General features: G+C 40.5%; 1 protein-coding gene across 2 annotated transcripts; it reads right to left on the minus strand.

Annotated features, from left to right (window-relative positions):
* Positions 1–1,801: 1,801 nt before the first annotated feature.
* LOC146701806 (uncharacterized) lies at positions 1,802–24,774 on the minus strand. Of its 2 annotated transcripts, none has more exons than XM_085468169.1 (10): positions 24,464–24,774; positions 20,264–20,830; positions 15,530–15,748; positions 14,999–15,289; positions 14,549–14,613; positions 14,310–14,416; positions 14,051–14,194; positions 11,181–11,312; positions 5,269–5,538; positions 1,802–4,814 (listed from the first exon to the last, which is right to left on the minus strand). In XM_085468169.1, the coding sequence occupies exons 2-10, from the start codon at positions 20,812–20,814 to the stop codon at positions 4,605–4,607; spliced, it is 1,989 nt and encodes a 662-aa protein (XP_085324295.1). In that variant the 5' UTR covers positions 20,815–20,830; positions 24,464–24,774; the 3' UTR covers positions 1,802–4,604. The 2 variants fall into 2 exon arrangements, with proteins under 2 accessions (XP_085324295.1, XP_085324294.1); XM_085468168.1 differs by lacking the exon at positions 24,464–24,774 and adding an exon at positions 21,510–21,661.

Below are 24,774 nucleotides of genomic sequence, written 5' to 3' on the forward strand. Positions count from 1 at the left end.
AATGAAGGTTTAATAACTTCAAAAATTATTTTTTCCTTCTCTTGTGTGTTGCTAAAGTTTAATAAAGGGGGTTTTCATATAAAAGCAACCTTTTTGCTGCTTCCTCGGGAGCAGGGTCGCTCCGCAAGTTTAAATTGACGGTTTTGCACCAGATGCCCCTCCTGATACAAATCCCCTTGGGGTTGTCTTCAGCTGGAATCAAACCAGCAGCCTTTCACTTGTTAAATGTGTAAACAAGTCCATGTTATGTGGTCAGAAAATTTGGTTTTGTAAAATATTCCCAGTACTCTGCAAGTTTGGAGGGTTTTAATTAAAAATGCCATTTTGGTTGTGAAATAAATTTTAATCTTGTGTTTATTCCTTCAGGAAAGCCAAACAGACTTTTGTATGGAAGCTCATTTCTGCCACAGAAACACATTTGAACAATAATTCCCAGGAAAGATTTTGATTCAAATATCTATATTTTGAGATAATTGACCTGAAATTTTAACTTGTCGATGGAAAATGTTTTTATTCAGTAGCAGAATAAAACTTCAGAGCTCTGTTTTCATTGACCAGAGTCCAGACGGTGACAGAGTAAAGTTTCACTAGATTGCCGTCGGTATTTTCAGAGAACGAAATTTTTCAAACTAAGCTGACGTTTCAGCCTTTTTCCCCCACATGAATGCCTGCTAACAGAAATATGAAAGCAGTTTCACACAACCAGTGAGTGAAAGTTAAACCTACTGTTCTCTCCAATAAGCAGGTAACCATTGTTAAATCTGCATTATACTCAGTCAGAGAGCGTGCATGAATGGATCTGAGATAATGTAATTTACTGGTTACAAGTTTGGTTACGGCAGAATTTTTTTAGGCCTGTATTGTTTTATTTTTGGCTTTGAAAGCTAAAGGAAACTGAATTTATAGTGGATTTTGGACTCTTTCAGCTTAGTTTTTTTTTTTTATTCATTATATGACATTTGTGTCAGGGGTGAGATTTAATAAGTTTAAAACATCTATTAAAATACAAACACTGTTTTCATAAATCTGGGGGGGGCTCTGTTGACAAATTTGAATCTTGCAAAACTTTTGTGATTACAAACTAATGTTTTTGTTCTTTTCAACATCTGAATTTGGTATTAACAAAATAAAAACGCTGGCAAGCGAAGGAAGCGGTGCTCACAAGCACCAGGTTCAGATGTCAGGCGAGGGGCAACCAATCAGAAGAAAGTGGGCTTTTACTCTTTTCTGCCATAAAGACATCTGACAACCTCCCCCAGTACCCTAGATCGTCAGGGTTGACAATTCAGTATATAGATGTGGCTATCTACACATCTATCTGGAGTAATTTCCAGGTTTTTCCAAGGGTATACCTAGACCTGATGCGTAGCCAGTCATTTTGTTCTGGAAGCAGGTCAGACACCAGTTCGGGAAAGAGAAACAAGGGTGACCAGAAGAAGGTATCCGAGGGTGAAGAATTAAAATATGCAAGTCTTAAAGAGATGGCTTGTTTCGCACAGAGGATGAGCTGCATAAAGACCCAGTTTAAGATGCTTTTAAACTCATCCTCATCCTGTTTAACACAACTTTATTCTAATTGGCTGCCCCTTGCAAACTTGTGGGTGGAGCTTGTGAGATGACCATATTAGAGATATCCTCTCCCTCACTGACCTCATGCAGAGCCAAGATTAGAAAAAAGAAAACTCTTAAATGGGATGAAAACGATTACTTGTGCATATGCCGAGCACACTGGCCCTATTTTAAATGAGCATCCACTATTGTAATAGTATACATAAGACAAAGAGGAAAGATCCACTTTAAGAACGTTTTTACACTGTTTTATTTTGTCTACAGACCTCAATCCAGAACTTTACCCCCACCACCCCAAAAAAATCATTTTATTTAAATGCTGTCCAAAACTTTTGACAGTGCAAGAACATTCCTGCAAATGGCATAACATTTTCTTTAATCACCTTTACCTGCTCTGGAATTAAGACATAAATGGCCTCTTATCACCAATATCCAACATTCATTCTTACTGTGCATTATTTCTAAGGCAACACGGAGGACCAAGCGAGCCTTTTCTGAGTCCAGCGGCTGGTGGTTGGGTCTGTTGCCAGTGTTAGCAGCAACATTGGCACATTTCTTCCCTTCAGAACAGCTTGGTTAAAAGGCAGCATGTTACACATTGAGTTTAACACACACATACACACAAAGTCAAACACACATGCACACACAGACTGCCACAAATCACACCTCTGACACAGAGGATGCGAGTAATCTTCTGATCGTCATCTGGTGTTGAACCTGATAAATCGTCCAACCCTTCATTGACTAATTCAGTTGCTTCACTTAATGAATTTAGACGGTCACACTTGTTTTAAAAAACAAAACAATAAATTAACACTCAAAGTGCCCAACATCCAGTGTAAATACCATCACCTAAAGTTTTTGGCGCCGTTGGCAGCTTCACTCAAAATTTTACATTAAAAAAAAAAAAAAAAAGACTTCTGAGAAAATTTGGGCTTTTTTTCCTTCCAAAATGACACCCTGCAAAGGAATCTGCGTCTATCTGAGAAAATCACAGGATATCCGATATGTACACATATCCAAATAGAAAACTGTGTATACAGTACAGTGTGTACAAGAACATGTAAACCAAACCTTGTACGTGGTCTTGAATCAGCATTTTGTTGTGTGTTGGTTTTTTTTGTTGTTGTTTTTTTTAAAGGAATAGGTCAAGATTTTTGGGACGTGTGCTTATTTGCTGAGTTAGACATGTGAAGCAGGAGGCAGTCAGCTTAGCTTAGCATAAGGACTGTAAGCGGGGGGAGACAGCTAGCTGTTCTCTGCCAAAAACATAAACTGTATACCGAAGATGGACACAGTCACTGTGACGTTATGTTTGCTTAATGGCCTTAAGCACTTTGGTTTTTGGGGCCAGATGTGTCAACGTGTCAGCTAATGCTCGCAAGGTTATCCAGAAAGCTCCACATACAGACTGTATGGGTGCAGTGCATAGACGGATACGCTCCGTAATCAGTGCAACATTCAGGCAGTAACTCACTACAACTGAAGCAAAAACTTATAGAATGGGCCCTACTACACAGCAGACCATAATATTTGTCAAACAGTACCAGTTGACTAGTTATTTAAATGTTGCCTCCCTGCTAGTCAGCTGCTGAAATAGCTGGTTAAACAAGCAGCTAAAGCCAGGTTTAACCACATTCTGCACCGGGGTGTGCTTGCATGAATGAAAAAAGGACCTTTTCATTAACATGGAATGTGTTTGCAGAATGTCAAATTTTTAACTTGACAAATTTAAAACGTAAGTCCCGGGGGCTGGAATCGGCCTGGCAAAGACTCCAATCTGGCCGACTGGATATCTTTAGACAATGTAAGAAATCGTGGACTTATATTGGACTGTTTTCTGTGTGTTTTACTGTTTTTCCTACTAATTAAGATCGCCTCCACAGCCACACATACTGCACCATAGTAATTGTGTACTGGATAACCAATTAAATGACAGAAAAGCTGCACCATCTACTAGAGAAGTTTCTCCTTTTTTACAGTGTGTCCACAGCAAAATTGATAAATAACAGAGCATTTTATATGAATTAAAAATAAAAAAAAGTATGCTTCATAATTGCAGGACAGTCTGGGCAATGAGCTACCAGAACTTTTCTGTAATTTGTAACATTTATTTCTTGTAATGAAATCCCAGAATTCTTTTGTCTGCTGCAGCAGCATTTCTTTTGAGACGTAGTGTTGAAATCGCACTTCTTCTTATATTGAGATTAAATGTGTAGTTAAACTTCTTCACGCTGACACAAAGGAGATTTTCATCTGTCCGGCCCACTTAAAATGAGTTTGACATCCCTGATTTAAGGTCTGCTCAATTCTAAAGGTTTTCTGAGTTATTATTTTGCCTTTTAGAAATGATGACTAGCCAGGAACATCTCTAATAAAAGGCCCAAAACAAAAATCATCAGTCTCTTGTGGAGGTCTGCAGGTTTCAGGTTACCACTCATTCCAAAGGTAAGAACATCCTCCCACCAGCACCTTTCCTTCAGAAGTATCTTAATTTAAGCCAACTAGCGATCACAACAGAAGAGTTTGTCTTGTTTCGCTTTCCTGCTGATATTTAAACAGCTTTTTTATGATGGAGATTAAAACTGAGACCAGGCTCTTAACGTGCATTCACCTCTACTTCTGGTGGAGTGTGTGCACAGTGATAAAGATCGCTCATAATTTAAAGCAACAGATCTGTGATCCCTTTTTCATCTAACAGTCCAGACAGATGTGACCCATGCTCGGCACAGGTTAATAGATAATAAAGGAAATAGAGAAAGGTTAGCGAGGCACCTCTGTCCAGGGAAGAAGAAAATCATGTGTCATTGATTTCTGTGTGGATTAAAGTAAAAGCAAACAAACAAAAACAAACAATCAAAAGTGCTGGTGGTTGTATGTTTGTACCCTTTACTTCCATTCTTTGTACTAAACTAAGCAAACTTACTGCTGGCTGTCAATTAATAAGCACACTTCCCAAAACTATACCTTTAATTGATAAATCTTGATCAACCTGAGGGGTGTTTGTATGGCAGGAGGTTTTTCTGCAGTGGCAATCAGCTGGAGGGGAGCTCCTTTTGTGTTTCTGCAGCTTCTACAACGGGCACATTGTAGTGGCGATCATCCTCTGTGACGAGGCACACAGATTCCCAGTCGTCCCTATGGTCGTCCGGGTAGTAGGTGACAAACTCCTCTGTGTCTGCCTTGTACAGTCTGTAAACTTGAATGGTACACTGCAGGGCGTAGCCCAGCAGGAACATCTCCACCTGCCCAAGAGAGAAAACGCAAAGGGAGGGGGGAGGGGATAATTGCACAGTTACAGAGGAACTCCAGCAGACTTCTCAAACAGCTCCATGTTTGATCAGCTGCTTCAGCACAAAACATTTACGGGTGGAGTCTCTCTTTAGAAGCAGAGCTTGTAAAATCTGTTATTCAAAAAATGAAAATAACAATTAAAACGCTCAGCAGTTGAGAACTACCTCCGCCCCCGGGGTCAATGGTGCATCACTCAAAACAAGCGGAAAACAAAACAGAGCAAGCGCCGGCATGTTTTACTATTCGGCTCTCACATGACAAAAATGTTAACACACCCACCTCGTGATGTTCAGCCCGAATTGTTGTTTTTGTTACTGAGTGCGACAGATGTTTACTCAGTGGGAAAGAAAATTCCCAGCAACCTTTTACCATAAAGTTGTCAAAAACAACAGAGACGCTTCCCACCTGCTCCAGACCTGCGGTCAGGCCCACGTGGCTGAGGTGGTTGGAGAGGAAAGAGCGTGGACAGTCGGAGGAGTCCCGCGCGAACAGCAGCCAGCAGAAGAGGGGGACGTCTTCACCGCCCTGCATGCAGCTGTGCAGCTCTGCCGCTCTGCTCAGCATCAGCAGCTTGAGAGCCTCCAGCAGACCGAGCTCCTCTTCTCCACCCTGAAACACTCGCTCACAGAGCTGCTGACGCTCAGCGTCGGTGGCACAGTCCACCGCTGCCTGCCACTGGAGACAAACAAAGTGTATCAGTCACTGAAGAGGTCTAAAACAGCTGGCTATACATGAGAATTTACTGCTTTTTTCAGACATAATTTCAGGTTATGGAACTTAAAGCTCAGATAATGAGGGCAGGTTGTTGGTAGAGATGGCACGATACCACTTTTTTATGTCCGATACAGATATCATAAATTTGTATATCTGCCGATACCGATATGAATCCGATATAGTGTATTTTTTTTAATCACTAAAACTGTTTTTTTAATATCTTGCTGCACTTTGTATAGGTTCATACATTTAAAAAACAAACAAACAAAAAAAAAAACACTAAAGCTATTCTGATAAACCTGTATGCAAAAAATACACTGCACCCAAAATATTTCATAGTTCAGCAACACTGAGCTAATAAAGTTAAACCCACACCATCCTCCCTATTCTGGTATTTTAAAGAGTACTTAGCAGAAATATTAAACAACCTAACTAATAGGGTTGCCAACAAAAAAAATAGGGAACCACCCTCCACCTCGTGATGCTTAATCGATGTAATCAACTTTAATTTAATGCACGTGTAAAAATAAATAAATAAATGCACAGAAATAAATTATTTTTCTACAATAATTAAATAGATTCAACATCTTTCTTCCAACAGAATTGCAGACCGCACAGATGGTTCCCAAAGGAAAAAGTAGTATAGCTTACCAGGGTATATATTAGACTTAATAGTTACTATATACAGTAATGGACTTCTATTCATTTTACGTCGGATTAAAACTTTGGGTGTAAGATTCAGATAATTATTTAATTAAAGGTAGACATTTTAAATGAGAATAAGAAAGAAAAGTATGTCTTTGTGCCCCCTTTTCCCTGTTAATGCCCTATCGGCCCCCCTGGCTAAACTTTGCTAGATCCGCCCCTGCACAGTTACCAGCCGTCAGCTGCATAGAAAAAGATCCTGGTGTAGAAAGTAATATTAAATAAATTCTAACAACAGCTTATCAAGCTTAAACGTGCTGCTGTTCTTTAGCTGCTGGTTTCCTCTTTCTGGCGCGAAGTGGGCCAAAAACAAACAAGAGACAGGAGTGGCAACAGAAAAGCCGATCAGCTGATCATTGATCAGTTTCATGATTGAAGTAGCAACAGGAGAGGGAGGGGGAGAGAAGGCTAAAATGCTTTACAAACATTCAAAGATGAACTTACACACTTGCTTTACTTCTCTCTGGGTTAACTTTCTCGGAGATGAAATGCCGGTTTGGTAGCGACTGCCGAGAGGTCTCGCACGCCACAGCTGCTCTATCACGTGACACATACTGCCCCAACATGCTAGGGTCATGAGCTGAGTTACGCCGTGTCGCAAGCAATGACCTTTTCTACAGTCATTGGTTGCAAGTTTTGTGAGGTGCTTTTGAGATATTTAATGAATCTGATTACATTTTTTATCTCTCTCCGATATCCAATCCAGTAATTTAGGTCAGTATCGGACCGATACGTAATATTGGATCGGTCCATCCCTAGTTGTTGGGATGGGGCAGCTGTGGTTAAGGAGGTACAGGGATGTGTTTGCTAATTGGAAGGTTGGGGGTAACTAGATCCTCCAGTCAGTCGAAGTGCTGCTGGTCAGGATGCTGAACCTCAAAACTGCCAATCAGAGAGTGTGTGTAAGATGAAAATGCACTGCTCAAAAATGTTAAAGGAATACTTTGAAAACACATCAAACGTCCATGGGGAAAATCTACACTTGTACAGACTGGGTAATGTGTTAGGAAGAAAAGGATGCCATGTTGTTTGATAGAAATAAGAAGTATCAAGCTACAGAGCGCTAAGTTCAAAGAGTCCCCGAAAACTGAAGTGAAAAAATGATGTGTCAAGCTAGTCGGTTTTGCCAAAATTTCATTGCTGTAGCTTAAAATGGTACTGAGTAATTTGTGTGGCCCCCATGGGTTTGCATGCATGCCTGGGATTCTCCAAACTCTTTCACGTCTGTCACATGTGCTCAGGGTGAACCAGCACTCATCTGTGAAAAGCACAGCAGGCCAGTGTGCCAATTTTGGTATTCTATGGCCAATGCCAATCGTGCTTTACGGTGCTAGGCAGTAAGCTCAGGGCCCACTAGATGATGTTGGGCCCTCATGAAGTCTGTTTCAGCCACGTGGTCAGAAACCCACATGGGTGGCCTGCTGGAGGTCATTGCTCTGGCAAGGCTAATTCTACTTGTCCTTGCATAAACAAGAAGAAACAGATCCTGCTGATGGGTTAAGGGCCTTCTACAGCCCGGTCCACCTCTCCTAGAGTAACTGTCTGTCTCATAGAATCTCTTTCATGCTCTTGACACTGTGCTGGGAGACAAAAAAAACATCCATTAAGCTAAACTGGCACCACAATGTCAATATTTTATAAAAAATAAAATAAAATAAAAATAATGATAATAAAAAAACTCTGGGGAAACAATGAAGAAGAGGACTCATCTCGAGCAGAAAACATTAGCTAAGCAAACTTCAACTCAACCAAAAAGCAATCCAACACTGGATAGCTAAAGTTTAATTAAGTTAAACTCAAATACTACATATTAATTCAGAGCACGCCAACAGCTCAGTAACATGGGTAAAAAGCATCCTCCTTGCCTCTGATTGGTGAGTGTATTGAATTTTTTTCACATTCTGTAGCTGACTGCAACTTGTGGTGACTAAATGGTTGCTCAGAGCTTGAGGGTGTTGCACACTCACGAGCATCTTTGATCACAAGCTGATTGCACCTAAAGGGAATGCAACCTTTGTGCAAACAGTCACAGTCTGACTTGGACTGACTGCAGTCGCTCTCAGAGAGATTTTTGCAGGTTTGCAAATAACTGCTTTCTAATTCATAAATGCAGGCAGATTGCCAGCATGTAGCCACCATCAGTCTGAATGAGTCTTTGTCAATGAGCAAATTGACTACTGTGTTGCACGCACTCGGTCACTTGACATATCTTGGCTGAAAACATTTATTTGTTTGCATAATGACACATTCATTTGTTTACGACGGGCCGCTGAAGGTAGAAAAAAAAAAATACAGGGCAGGTGTATTTAAATACAGCCCGTCTCTTTGTGCAAAGAGGCGGGTTCAAGCAAACCCGTCTCCTTGCACAACAGGTTTGCTTTGCCAACATTAGATGACCCAAGTAAATTTTACTTTTATAGTGGCACCAAATAACTACTCATGATTTTACCTCAGAATCAGCACATTATCATAAGCATCCAGACTTTGAAGAAACGATGTTAGGAAATGGGTCTATCCAGAAGACAACACACCGATTTAGATGAGGTGATGTTAGAGCTGGGCGATATGAGATTTTTTCATATCACGATATGTTTTTTTCATTTCAGGCGATAACGATATCTATCACGATATAAGCCAAATAACTATATTTGTAAGATTTAAATGTGCCGTTGCTCACAAGTAAAATGTGAAATAATCAGCAGCTTGTTTTTATTTAAATATTTATTTCCCATAATAAGTTCAACAGGGTAGATGTACTTAAGGAACATGAGACTTTTTCAGATAGATAAAGGCAAATATTGCAAACTACACAAAAGGCAGCCGCTAAAGCGTTTAAGTTTCAAAATAGAACAAACGAAACAGACTAAATTGTCAATTCCACTTAGAAACAAAATATTAATTCTAAAAATAAATCTTAGTTTGTTTTACAGAAGAACAGACAAAACTGACTAACTTTTGTCAATATCAAATAAACTGAGAACTAAAAGGAAATTCTCAATCTCTCCTTGTTGTATAGCTTAGCTTTTCAAACAGTTTTAACAGTTACTTTAGTCTGACAAAAGCCGAATGACGAATTAGCGCTTCCAGTCAGAGACTGAGGCTACGTCCACACGTACACGGGTATTTTTGAAAACGGAGATTTTCCGTTTTCGTTTTAAAAATAATCCCGTCCACACATAAAGGCAGAAATGAAGGAAAACGCTGCTATGAACATGCCAAAGCAGCAGGTGGCGCTAGATTCCTAACCGTGCAGAAATGTTGGCCAATCAGAAGTCTAGAAGCCTCGGTGGGAAAAAGTAAACAAAGCTGGGGCATAGAAGCAGAACCGAGTCGTATGTGTGGAGGGACAGTAACTGTGTGTATATGTAAGCATTTAAACACTGCAGAGAGTACAATTAACAGTAACAGTATTGTAGAAATTCATTTCACCGAAACAATAACGTGGCGCACAGTGTGACGCATGCACCAGTTTATTGTATTTCCAGACTTGCTTTCGGCACAATTTACAGTGCACGCTACTCTGTTTTTTGTCAGACTTGAAATAGCCGAAATACCTTCACACTACGGAACTTCTATGGCTCTTCCGTTCGACAATCTCTCCGGCACTGGAACCATCATCTGTTTTCTCTTCAGTCACGCTCGGTTGATTTTTCTAGTCGGCACACTCATTTCCTCCATTATGCGCTGGCTCCATTACCCGCTGGCTGCTTCCCAAACAAACACACGTGTGGCTTGGCACTTGTGCTGTACGTAACAAGTCACGCGACGTGACGCTGCGGCTGTGATTGGTTCGGCTCTGCGCTACTTAATTTGGATTGGCTGACCTTTTTTTTTTTTTTTTTTTTTTTTTTTGAGGACAAGAGCGGCGAAGTCTATCGCGATAGCTTAATTTCTCTATCGAGTAAAAGTTATATCGCGATACATATCGTTATCGTTCTATCGCCCAGCTCTAGGTGATGTCATTTGTGCATAAAGAACTACAGCACAATGGACAGAGTCAAGGATAACGCTGGACACCTTTGAGCTATTCAAATGGGATATGTGGTGCAGCGGGTCAATCCAACAGATTATTAAGCAATAAAGGGCCAAATGCTATTTGGCACATGGATTCTTGCGCTAAATTGAAACCTTATGGTATAGAGATTAATGGAAGCACTGATGGTTTCAATAATTTTTGGTATGGATGGAAGCATCAGCAACAAATTACGACCCCAAGGTTGTTGTTGCGGGGAGATTTTTTTTTTGTTGTAAATACACCACTTTATAGTTTTCAAAGGTGTGAAAATGACACTTGTAGTTACTGATCTGTTCTTGACGTTGGTCCCCAGGCTGATCTGGTCAAAAAGGATCTTTTGTTGGTTATTTCCTTTATGATGATACACACTACAGAATCAGATATCACCATTTTTATCTATTGCAAAGCTGCTGTATTGAGTGTCTTTCCCCTATACACTTAAATGTACATGACACAAACTGCGCAGACTACGAGACAGACCACAGATTATACTGTCAGATACACAGCTACATCTCGTAACACAACAGAGGTATGTAAACACCAGAATTCCTCATCCTACCAGGCAGCGACTGAATATAAATTCAACACCAAGCCTCAGACTGGTAAAGTGCTTTTATCAGTTCAGTTCCTGCTATTCCTCTAAATCCCCTCAGAGCATTACCAGGCTGCTTTAATGACACACAGGAAAAAAGAAGCCACACATCCTTTAGAAAACTACCTCCCTTTAACATATGGTAGCAATCAGCCAACCCTTCATGGGTGAATATCAATACCCTCGAGTGTCCACAAATGGCATAAAAATAGCGCTGTGGTTTACGCTTGTTGTGTTTTTGAAATACTTTCTTGCTGTGTGAGAGTTTCTGTGAAGGTCTGCAGCCAGTACCGTGTTACGGAGAAGCTCCATGTAGCCTTTAAGCTGCTGGACGGCATCTCCTGTCCCATCTCTCTGCAGGCACTCTCCAGGAAATGTCCACTGACTTATCAGCCCATCCTGAGCCTCCAGTTGTTTTGGCAGCTGTAAACACAAAGAATTACGTTATGTAACATTAACAGTGTTTACAAGACGGGGCAATGATCACTTCTGCAGTAAATTTTTGGTTCTTTTCTACCAACAGCTGTATATAATTAACCATTCGATATTAGCAACGTGACTTCTCAGACCAAGGAGTTAGTGACTATGTTGTCAGCATAAAACACATTTTTTGTTTATAAAATGGACACAAGTCGCAGGAAAATTGAAAACTGTTAACTAAGATAATACATTCTTAAAGTTACGCTGTGTAAAATTTTCACTGTTGGATTAGGTATATTGCAGATTGCAGTCAACCGAGGTTTGTTTTCTTATTCCTCCCAATTCAAATTAATTCAATTTTATTTATATAGCGCCAAATTACATCAACAGTGGCCTCAAGGTGCATTATTACTGTATATTACTGCTCTTATTGTATATATTGTATATCTTATTCATCTGTTCCTCTGTCTCTCCTGCTGCTTTGAGCATGTACATGACAAAAGAATTTCCCTCGGGATAAATAAAGTTATTCTTATTCTTATTCTTATTAATCTTATTCTTATATTGTAAGGTGCACCCTACAATAATACATACAGACAAAAACCCAACAATCATATAACGCCCTATGAGCAAGCACTTTGGCGACAGTGGGAAGGAAAAACTCCCTTTTAACAGGAAGAAACCTCCGGCAGAACCAGGCTCAGGGTGGGGCGGCCATTTGCCGCGACCGCTTGGGGAGAGAGAAGGCACACAGAATAACTACAGTGCATACTCCTAGCTACGGTGGCTGCTGTAGGACAAATAAGTTTTAGTTAGCAAGACAGGTTAAAAAAAAAAAAATTACATAGACTGTACCCGGTAACGGGCACGGCCAGCCAGCCTGTTTCTACTAGTAAGTAAGTAAACTTTATTTATACGGCACCTTTCACAGGTCAAAAACCACAAAGTCCTTTGTAATAAAAACAGGCAAAAACAACAACAAAACAAAACACTGGATGCAGAGCCACCTTGGAGGTTTTCCCCATCTGTAGAAGGCCCTTCTCTGAAAATAAAACAGGTATGATGCTTCATGTCTTGAGTCTGAAGATCCAGGAACAAATATTAATGTCCTTTCAGGGCACACTAAGGCCTGAGACGTCTCTACTTCTCTGCTTTTGACACAATACTTATGTGGCCGGTCTCTAGCCCCAAATGTAAAACACCGTGGGTAAGAAGGAAAATGTCATACGGGAAATGCCCACTTTTATGTATTTTTTATTGATTAATTATATGTTTATGAGAACGCATCAAGTTGTTGGAAGGTGTATTTACACACAGTTCTAGTACAGTACAGTATCCTTTTTTTCTTTTAAATAACATACCTTTAACTATATGTGTGCCAGTCAAGCTTGCAGGAGTAGTCACACCCCAAAAACCCATTCTGCTGCTGCATTTTACATAATCACAATCTCAGTATTGCGCATAAGGAAACCTAGTTTTGGTCTATAGCCAATTTCCCCTTTACTTTTATGAGGGGCAAATTTGATAAGTAATTAATCTAAACTTCATCAGCAGTTAAAGTTATGTATTATTAGGACTGGCTGCTTTGAGGTACAGTCTGGAGGACTTAAGATATTTATCTAGCAAATACCATGCCATGACTAAGAACTCTGTTGCTATTCTTTGTGAGTGAAATTGTGCGGTTTATTACAAGTCTTTAGCACTAATTAGCAGGTAAGTGACATGGCAGGCAAACTACATACGCTTACCTGCCATTTCATGAGGTACAGCTGCTTGTTTAGAAAAATATCTCATCAGCCAATCACATGAAAGCAACTCAATGCACTTAGACATGATCAAGACGACCTGCTGAAGTCCAAAATAGGCATCAGAATGGGGAAGATTTAACAAACTTTGAAGGTGGCATAGTTTCTGGTAAAATGGTAAATGGCCTGTATTTATATAGCGCTTTACTAGTCCCTAAGGACCCCAAAGCACTTTACACATCCAGTCATCCACCCATTCACACACACATTCACACACTGGCGATGATGAACTCCCAACTCTTGAGCCACGATCGCCCACAGGCTGGTGTAAGTATTTCAGAAACTGATGATCTGTTGGGATTTTCTCACAGAACCATCTCTTGGATTAACAGACACTGATCGCTGGGTGAAAAATGCTTTGTTGATGTCAGAGGAAAATGGCCAGACTCCTTCGAACAGTAACTTTAATAACCACTCGTTACAAGCATGAGATGTGAAAGTGTATCTCTGAACGCACAACATGTTGAATCTCAAAGCAGCCAATTATCACCGTAATCAGCACTAACATAGTACCCCAGTCACATGGGATCCCCTGGTAAATCCTTGTGACTTCCAGGAACTGCTAAATGACTGAAATTCAGATTGTCATTTGGTTTTTATTGGGGAATAGCAATTTTTCCTTAGCAACCAATGGTTGTCATGGAGTCGCCAACCTGCGCCTGTGTGACTGAGGTTTACGGTACATGGTACTTTTCTAGTTCCTCTTTTCCACTGCTGCTGTGCCCAGTGTAAAGTCAGTTCTGCTTTGTTGCCTTTGGAGAACGGCCTCTCACACAAACAGGTCTGAACAGTTGCACAGAGCATGGCGGGTGGACAAAATGTGGAAGCTGCAATTTCTTACAGCAATTGCTGACAGCAGTGGTTTCAACTCTTGGCAATGCTGGGGCTAGTTTCAGCATGAGCTCTGAACGATAAGATGCAGAAGTGAAAATTTACCATGATGACGTCCTCATTCTGCAGCCACGCAGGCAACTGGGTGCTGTGGGACAACACTTGGAACAGCGTGGCTCTGAGGGCACAGTAGTTGTCCCCCCTGACTCTTCGTACGCTGGCAAAGCTCTGGGACATCTCCTTATAACCCTGCACCAACACACGGGGACATTAGAGGAAACATCCTAGCCATTAATGTAAAAATAAATAAATAAGAACTGGCTTTAACCTGAAATGATTCTTCTGAGAAACTTCAGGCACCAACCTTTTTAATGAGAGCGCTTTTAAGAGTATTTCCCTTCCACTCCCTCTCACTGTACAACAGAATATTCACCACCGGTGACAAACTGCATCTGTCCTCCACCTTTAAAACTGAGCGAGGGATAGCAGAGAAAGGTGAGACGATGGGCAGAACAAAAAGACTATTGTCCAGATTTCAAATGACAGACAAAAGCTGCACTTGTTGAAAATCACTGATGCAATAGAAGCGGAGGATGTACTGACGTTTTGTCTCCAGCTCGGGCTGTGACGCAGACAGCTCCTCTTCGCCTCTGTACAAATCTTCTTCACTATGATAAAACAGAAACACTTATTTTTAATCAAACAACAAGTTATTTTTGTGTATCCAAAGCCTGGTCCTGGATCTCCATATCGAGCAATTTTAAGTCAATGCCAACTGGGACAGGGACAACTTAATCTCACTAAAAATACTCACACTTCAAATGTGTAAGTCCAGATTTCATTTTTCTGTGACATTTGCAAAAAAATAAAAAATAAATAAACATAAACTTGACTATAAATAATAAACACATAATTTGTGTGTATTTTGCTACATTTTTGTCTCATAATCCCATCTGTTTCTTGGGTAAAAGTGGTTTTACCTCCTTTATTCTTTCAACAGATGCTGTGATTCAATTCAGGACTATAAAGTGAACAGAGGGGATCTTTACAGACCTGTCTTCCTTCTCTGTGGTGTCAGCCATAACATTCTTGGTTGCGCTCTCTGCCAGCTGCTCCTTTTTTCCTGTAACCTCCTCGCTTTCAGCATCTTTCACAGGTTCAGTCTCGGCCTCAGTTGACCTCTCCTCTTTTATCTCTTCATCGTTCCGCTTGACCTTGGGGAGATCTTCATCGTTATCCTGCACTAACATTGGTTCCTGCTTGATTTTCTCCACAGACACGACCTCCTCTGACATTGTAGGTGTATGCTCCGCATCTGACCTTTTATCTTCATCTAACGGCAAGCTGAAAAGAAAATGCATGTTTTGTGTATAAAGCCAAGTTTACCATTCATGTCTTAAACTCAAACTTGCAAATGTGCAACTTAAGTTGTATTTAGAAATGTAAAGCACACATTTAGCTGTAGGAAAACTGCAGGTATGAGGAGGGCTGACTGTCATAGAAGATGCAATGGTAAGAGTTCGCCCCCTAGTGGCCACAGTGCCACTCTGCCGCCACAAGTCCAGAGTTCACGTAAACAAATACCTTGTTTGTTTTGTTATTGCAAACTCTGAACCCACTGGCCTCTCTCTGGCGTCTGCTGGAGCTGTGGTTTCTGGCTCCTTCACTGAGCTGGCAGAGTCCTGTCCCTCACCGCTGTGGTCGAGTTCCGTGGGCTCCAATCCAGAAGACAACTGGGAGACATCATGGCTTTTTGGGTCTTCAAGACTGGGCTCCCTGCTATTTGAATCATCTGTCCCGGCACTGAGCAGATAGCAATAAGAAAGGTAAAAAAAATAAATAGACTATTGCTTGCACAAATGTAAAAGCAAGTGATTACACAACAGTCGTACATGTGTAATAATGTTCAGTAATAAAGCTATCCATAGAAGCCCTTATCACCTCATGTCATACTTGAAAAACCAAAAGTAGTAAGTCAAGGCCTATAGAGCGTTAACAGCATGGTCATAAAACGGCCCTGATCAGTGATTCTGCAACAGTTTGATGGTCTAATGCAACCACAGATCTAAAAAGAAAAAACGGAGGTTAATGATTTAAAGGGATGGTGAACTTGGGACAAGAAGCAAACAAAGAAAGAAAAGAGACACGGGATGCATGCCATGTCACATTTTAAACAGCTGTACTCCTCATTATGGTTCAACCTTTTTATCTGTGTTGGGAATAAATTGCATACTGGAAAGTGACTTATGGAGGGGACACACAATATAGGTGATGTATATACACAGGCGGGGTGTTTTTTTGGGGTTTTCATGCTTAGATATAATGTTAAAAAACAAAAAGATAACTTTTGGAAATACTTATAGATTAGATTCTGCATTGTTAAAGATAATTTCATACATACAAAAATGTATGGATCTACTCAGTATCAAACACAAGGCATCCGCATTTCACAAATTATTTAATAGCATACAAACAGATGGCAGAGGGACCTTGGCTGTCCAAATAATGATGATGGATGGTTAAAGATACTGTCACATAATAGGAAACATTAAAGAGTCATTATAAGATAGTACTAGGGCTGGGCCATATTATACCGTTCACGGTAATACCGGTATAATGTTAGGCAACGATAGGAAAATGAAATATCGCGATAGAATGGGAGTAAAACGCGCATGCGCAGTGCCTTTGTTTTCATACGCACATGGCCGATTGTTGAGTGAAACAGATGAACCAGAATTGGTTTGTAAAAATGGTGCAACTTCCGTGATTTGGAACTGGTTTGGTGTTTGTCCGTCAGATACACAACAAAGCACATTTTTTTGCAGAACATGCAAGCGGCCGTTGTTATTGTCGTATTTGTCGGACTAAGATGCTCTTAAATCTGGGAGTTATCTGGGTCCTAAACTCCGTATGCTTCAGGTCAAACAACACTGCAGCATCACTTAGAGTTAAAAACTGTCTAAATTCTTTCATCTTTAATAAAACGATCAGCATTGCTGCTTTACCAGGTGTAACTATAAAGTTTAACTTCCAGGCATCCATGAAAACAAAAGTTATTATATTTAACGGAGTTAGAAGTTAGCAGGAAGCTAGCGGAAGTTAGCTCGCTAGTTTCGCTAGTTACCTAAGCATGATATTGCATGTTCTGACTGAGAGATTTCTGAAAAAAATCAAACGTACAGTTCTGCTATCACTTCCAACATAAATGAAGACAGGAAACTAAACAGCAGTGACGTTTGTAGGGTTACTGAAGTTGGGCTAGCTGGTATATAATGATGTGCTACGTGATCGCTAGCGACACAGCTATGTTAGCATAACATAAACAGTGAAGCTGGAGGACGAACACTAACACTTTTCCACTTATAAAAGTTAACGTGAAGGTTCTTCATGGTTAGAGACAAATGCAATCGCATGGCAGGATGCTGTAAACGGACCAAACTTCAGTCAGGAGAACAACTGAGATAATCCATCCACAATACGAGGTTAGTCATTAATATACTGCAACAACATGGGAATAGAGCAGCTGCCAGAGAATTCAACATTAATGAATCAATGGTACAGAAGTGGAGGAAGCAAGAAGAATGAGTTTAATAAAGTTTGATTTATCTGACTGCTTTGTTTCGCTTAATGTGCCTTATAATCCCGTGCACCTTATGGTCCGAAAAATACGTACTGCACACTGCAGTTTAATGTTGCAAAGCACCTCTTTTTAACTTCAGTGGATATTATACATGGTTATGCTCAGGATATGTCAGCCCATTTCTACTGGAAATGCCTTTTGGTTAAACTTTCAGCAAGGAATTTGCATTTGCACTGTTACATTTTTATAAAGCTTTAATGTACATAAAAACCAGCTTCTTGTTTAAGTGAAAATAAATGGAAGGTTGTCTTTTTGCGCTAGTAATGTTGTGGAGTTGTATTTTGTCTCGCATCAATTATATCGTCGGTTATATCGTTATTGCAAATTTTCAAATATATATCGTGATAAATATTTTTGGCCATATCACCCTGCTCTAGATAGTACAGTTTTTTTTACTCCATCTAGCCTTTGTAGAACGGGTCTACTTACCAATTATTTATGTTGGAAATGTCAAGCAGAACCAGGAACCTTTATACATGCGATCTGGGACTGTAAATACGTTTCCCCATTTTGGAAAATAGAATTATAACACATAAGAATGTGCATGGTGATACCCATGTCACCAAGACTATGCCTATTGGGGGAATCGGACAATAATACCTAATATTAAAACACCAAAATACAGTGATACAGTTGGGAGTGGTCACAGATTATACAGATTATGTAATACAACTTCTGCTCCGGACATTAAAAACTGGTTGGAATTCATGCTGGAGAAAGTGTCATATGAACACCTGCTGGCCAAGCTAAATAACAATACAGAGAACTTCAAGAAATCCTGGGACTGCTCTTGTACCACCGGGACGATCAGATTCATGAATGGTATGGTAAGCGCCGACTTGGCTGCTTTACGTTTAAGATTTGTTATTCCTTTGGTTGTTATAAAACAAATAAAAACTTGAACGACAAAAAAGAAAGAAAAGAATTTAGCAGCTGTCCAAACCAGACACAGATGTGATTAGAAAATGTTACAATCCTCTAGAAACAATAAGACAGTCTTCTGTCTTTAAACCATTTTTAAGGAGGCCAAGCTGTTTCATCTGGATTATTATAATTGAGTAAACCACCAAAGTAAGACTGCAGCAAGCAGCATTGGGAGTCACAGAGTAACTCACAATACTATCACAGTACTTTGATCCCCAGTGATTCTACAATACTTTATATATTGCAAGACATATGTGTAACAATACATCAGAAGAAAAAAATACCAGCGGTTGTCTGTGCTACCCTCAGCCTCCTAGTAAATGCACCTATGGTATAAATTTGAAAAATCTGAAAAGTTGATCTCTGACTCCGATGTCCGGGATTCACACTCGTCTGAGATTTAAGTAGCATCTGTGGTATCAGTTTTGAAATACTATGTTGCCTCGTTCTCCAGTTATTGCATTCATAAACTTTCGTGTCCACACTTCACAGCTACCTGCCTGCCTGGCAGGGTGATCTCAATACCCCATCAGCTTTTCAGAGCTGAGAGGAGTAACCATCTGTTTATTCACTGTAATATATATAATGATAATATTCACTCTAAACAGTGTGTTAATTCAAGTAAAGAGCTTTGTACTTTGTCTGCCTTCTTCTTCACTACAACTCCTAATCACTTGGAGGCTGTGTTCAGGTGGTAGTACAGTACTACTAATTGGGAGGTTTGTGGACTGCATGCTAAAGTATCCTTGGGCAAAACACTCAACCACACGTTGATCCTGATACATCTTCTGGAGTGTGAATGTGCATGAATGGGTTATGAGACATGTTGTATAAACTGCTTTCTTAATGCTCAAGTAGAAAAGGGCTATATAAAAACCAGTCACTTAGTTTACCCTCAATCGTTACCTCCAAAGGAGCAGTTCAGTTTGTCTTTCTGTTGCAGGATTACTCAAAAAGACTTTGGCGTATTTGAAAGAAAATATAAACAGAGGTGTTTTTTTGCCCCCCAACTTGGAAGCGATTAACTTTTGGAACTGATCCCAATCTCGATCCAGGGATTTCACCACTGCTAGGTGGGACAAAATTGGACACTTGACATCACAATTCATATCAAACTAAAAATTTAAAAAAGAATAAACAAACTAATCTGCTTGGTATGAGAGGAATTTACAGCATTGGCAGAGCTATATCATCTTGAACCCAGAGTCATAAAGCAGATCCTCCGGTAAGTCAAGTTGTTGACAGACGTTTAGAGCAGCTTCCTGTTTTAGCAAAACGAACTACATTTGGCAGCAATGTATCAACACCTGTATGGCAAAGGGAAGTGATACAATACACATATCAATGTGTCCAACCACTAAAAGCAAAATAAATGTTTTGTGTTGCCGAAACTTGATTAAACAACCACCACGTGTAGAAGAACGTGTCGCATTTGTGTCACAATATTTTAATTTTAGACACTGGAGCTGTTAGAAGGAGTCTTACAGTATTTGACATTATACAGGTGCTAAGATATTGTGGTACTTTTAAGTAAGGCGTTATATTTTTAATGCAGGAAATGTCATGGTAAAACGAGCACACAACAAAGAAAGAAGCGCTTTAAGAAGTTCATATTTTCTTCTAAAAGAAATACAGACAACATATGACATTGAACTGCACTGGAACTTTCTATCCAGCTCTTCAGAATAAATATTAAAATCATTATAAAAGGGAAGCTAAATTCTAAGCTTACAGGTTCATTTCATGTAACTCACCATGTCAGAGGCTCAGGTTCAGGTTCCTGCTTTCCCACAGACACAGACGACAGCTGGGCTGCCGGGGCAGCTGCAGCCAACAGCATGTTTGACACTGATGACACTTGGTGATTTTCAGAAAACTCCCCTGATGGTTTAGCTGCAGCTTCAACAGTCACTTTTTCTTCTTTGTCATGATGAGTTGTGCTCGCTGCAGTTTGCTCTACTGTTGTGTTTGCCTCAGTATGCGGAGTTTTTTCAAAGCAGACCACCTCAGGTGTCAGAGAGGTGCCATCTGGGATTTTGTATTGCGTGGGGGGGTTTTCTTCTATCTCTGGTGCTTTTAAAACCTCAGAATCCGCCTTGGCGTGCTCATCCTGGACAGACCCCAAAGCGCACTGCATTGGAAGTTGACGACTGTGAGCAGGAGATTCCTCTGTATCTTGTACTCCGGTGGCGTTTTCTTCAGACATGTTGCAGGGCGGAGGCATCTCTATTTGAATGACTTCCTGCTTCAAGGGTCCATTTTCCTGAGTGTTATTAGGCTCCTGCTCTCCGGTCTCAGGACTCATCTTCCGCTCCTCATCCCTAAGTGACAACACAGTATTCATTAGCAATGCAACAGAGCCTCGGCTACACCCTTTTCATGCCCAGAAAAACAATGTTTTGTGACCAAAGATAAGACACTGTTGAAATGTTTCAGGATTCCTTCAACCCTGTAGGTGGAGAGGAAGCAGATAACCTTTGTTCAAAACATTATCTCTTTGATTACCAGTTAGTTCATGAAATGACAAATGTTTTGACTTCCACAAACACTTTAAGACCTTTGGAAGTCCCCCTCACCCTGTTTCTGATCTCAGTACTCTGTTTTGTGCTGTCATTGGGTCACATGGTGCATCCTACACAACCCACAGGGGAAAATCTAATCATCATTTTGTTTTCACCCATTTTCCAGCATTTAATGCTGCTTTTGTGACCACAGATGCAGGTACTGTCTGCGTGTTTTAGATGCTTAAATCCAATATTACCGCAAACTCCAAAGCTTTCTTCAAGCGTTTAAAAGTCTCAGCTGAAAGTGTTCTGAGTCAGCTCTAAAATTGTTTGTGGTCTGCTGCTTATGGAGGAACCTGAGAAACGAAACACTGCTGGGAAATCCTGTGAAAGTGTGTCTGTTGTACCAGATTAGGTCACCAAGTCTTATTAGCACCCAGCACCCTTCACACACTCACTTTGAGTTTCCTTGTCTGTGTTTTCCCAGTCATCTCACCTCATGCAATCATCTCCTTCAGGACCGCAATTGCCAGCCACAGCTTTACAGCCTGTGAACTGGGTGGCCTTCGAGTCACTGGTCAGCAAACCGCTTCTTTCCTCCAAACTGCCGCAGGGACTTTCATGGCGACAACAGCACCAGTTCCCCATCTGCTCGCTCCCTCAGCCTGGGAGGTCGGACAGGCTGTAGGCTGAAGAGGCCTCTGGTCCAAAGCAACCACAAGCGACCTGGCGAGTCGCCGAAGCCTGAAGATTTCAGGACTCCATGATGACGACGGAGGGATAAGCTGCTGCTAACGCAAGGGAGAAACCATGTTTATGTCCTATAAAAAGTGTGTTGACAGCTAAAAGCACAGAATGAGTGATCAACACACGGACTGTGATCTAACACGTTACAGTTTGTTATGTAACAAGTTCCTGCTACTGTAATTACACAATGTGTTGTATTTAATAAAATACAATATTTTGGTACATGCAGATTTTGTCCATTATGAAGGATAAAGCTTTTATGTTCAACGGGGATTCATTTTCTCAAACACGATAAATATTTTGTTTTTCAAACATCCAGGAAACACAACAACACACAGATTTCTGTTGAATAAGGCAACAAAGACTTATTGTATTTACTGTAGGTGGACCTGAAAGGTCACATCCAACATGGAAAAACCCTGAGATATAACCAAACATGATTACCCACAGTATTCATGTTTACATGCATAAACTATATGGAAAAGCTCAAGACTCCTTAAATGTTGCCCAATGAGGCAAAAAAGACAGCACCCAGCCAGACTGTGATAAAAATAAATAAATGAACAACAACTCTTATTTTTTTAAGTGAGGTTTAATTTACTGTTGTTTATAAAATCACCAAAGATATTAGGAAAATGAATAAGCCAGTCTTTCCTAAGGTAACAGACTATTTGCTAATTATATCTGAACCAATGAGTGTGCTCCTAAAGGCCCCCACTGAGCCAAGAAAAAGACCCAGAATTATCCCCTGACTGATGAATTTGTTGACAGATATTATTAGGTCAATCGCAGCTATATTGTTACGTCGCATAAAGAAGTTAAAATAAATTCATCATGAGCACAAATGTCATGATGATTTTTGGCTTTTAATGATCTTTATGACTTAAAAAAATACAAACAAGAATTGGATGTACAAGTTTGAATTTATTTGGGATTTTCTTTCTTTTTTTTCTTTTAAATTGGCAAGGCCAAAGCCCATTAACTTCTGGTTAATGATCATGACTGACTACAATCAGTAGTTTCTCTTTGTCATCATAAAGAGGATTTGTTTGACAGCACTCATTGAGCTGACCTATACGCTGAACAACAGGAAAGTCCAAGGAACTGAAGGTCTCTTGAAGCCATTTCTAAACAACCGCAGATTCCAAGATCATCACTTCAACCAGTTGTACATAAGTACCAGTTATTCAGATATGTCACCATTTTGCCAAGATCTGGAAGACGACCCAAACAGACTCCCTCGGATGAGGGGGAATTGATTTGGATGTTCAGGAACCACGAAGGCTCAAGCCTGTCATGAACTGGAAATTGCTGAAATACCAGCATCATTCTCCACCGTGAAGAGTTTTAAATCGCCATGGACTAAGATGTTGCCGTCCAAGAAAGAAGCTCCTGCTCCAAAATTGACACCTTCAAGCTTGAATGAAATTTGCAACTGCCACGTAGACAAGCCAAAAGCCTTCTGGATACATGTTTGATGGCCAGGCGAGCTAGGGATTGAGTATTTCTCCACAATGACAAGAGGTATGTGTGGAGGAGTAAAAGCGAAGCTTCCAGCTGTCAAGCATGGCAGTGATAGTATCACGCTCTGGGCTGTTTTCGTGTCAGTGGTAAATTGCACAAACTGAATGGAATTATGAAGTAGGATGACTACCTCCAAATTCTTCAACTCTACCTCAGATCAAAAACTAGACGGTTGAAACTTGGACACAAGTCGGATGCTCCAGCAGGACAATGATCCCAAACATACATTTAGATAGGAAAAAGCAGGCTAACATTAAACTTCCTGAACGGGCTTCCCAAATCCCTCATCTCCATCCTATTTGTGGACTACAACAGGTCTATGCCAGGAAACCAACAAATTTAAAAGAACTCTACAAATTCTGGCAAGAGCAGAGTTCACAAATCAAGCCAGAATTAAGTCAAACGATTGTTCGTGGCCACCAAAAAGATCTGCTTAAGGTGCCACTTGTTAAGGGACAGTTTACCAAATATCAATGCATATATTTGAGGCTGAATGTATACTTTTGAGCACCCGATTCTTGGGTTGTTGTTTTTTTTTTTGCACAATCATTCCACCTTGGAAAAAGAAATCATTAAAAGCTCAGATTTAACGTGACATTTATGCACATGATGAGGGCATGCAAACCTCTGACCATAACTCCGTGTTGTCCAGTATGTGTAAACACTTTCTTTTCTTGCAGAAATAGATGTTTGTTATCATTTAGAAGTGATGTGATCCAACAGTGTGCCCCTAAGACCAATGTCCACAGCTGGGGTGCACAGTCATGGCATGTCTTCAAGCTAATCAATAACATATAACATAAAAGAATAACACACATATTAATGTGGGATTCTCTATACTCACTAGAGATTGAATATCATTCAGTATATAATTCAGTCCGACTGAAAATCATTCGGACTACAGACTGAATACATTACAGTATGGAAACGTGTGATCCTCATACAAAAACACCTTTTGGCAGCCTGTGATGAAGCACAGTAAAACAATGCAGTGGCAGTATGGCTAAAAACTCCTGTCGCGAGGGCATTTCCCTCTTCTTCTTTTTTTTTTAAACCACACGACTTTATTAAATGAACACAGCTACACCTGTCAAACACGGCAAAGTAACATTAATAATAACGGCTGCACACTTCTTAGCTGGTACAAATAAAAGACAAGGTCAGGTCGTGAAAACACACCTTGTTTTGGCTGTGCTGAAGTCAAACTCCTGGAGCTTTCAGTCTCGTTCCTGTTTCACTTTTGGTGAGCTGACGAGCTAGCCAGCTAGCTGCGGTAAACTTAAAATACAAGCATGCGTTCCCGGAGAGTAACTGGCGCTCACTGAAAACGCTGCTGCCGCGGTGGGTAGCTCTTCCTACGACTGCGCCGTTATCGCTTAATGCGGCACATTTCATAGGAAAGCGGGTTTTCGGAGCGTTTGACGCGGACCATCTGTTGGTACGAACCACCTTAGCTTAGCAGGAGCAGCGGGTCACGGCTTGGTCCGAGC

This window comes from Copadichromis virginalis, linkage group LG9, assembly GCF_057382275.1.
Source record: "Copadichromis virginalis isolate Kocher_CV1m ecotype Utaka linkage group LG9, C_Virginalis_male_GT1.1, whole genome shotgun sequence".
Classification (NCBI taxonomy): domain Eukaryota; kingdom Metazoa; phylum Chordata; class Actinopteri; order Cichliformes; family Cichlidae; genus Copadichromis; species Copadichromis virginalis.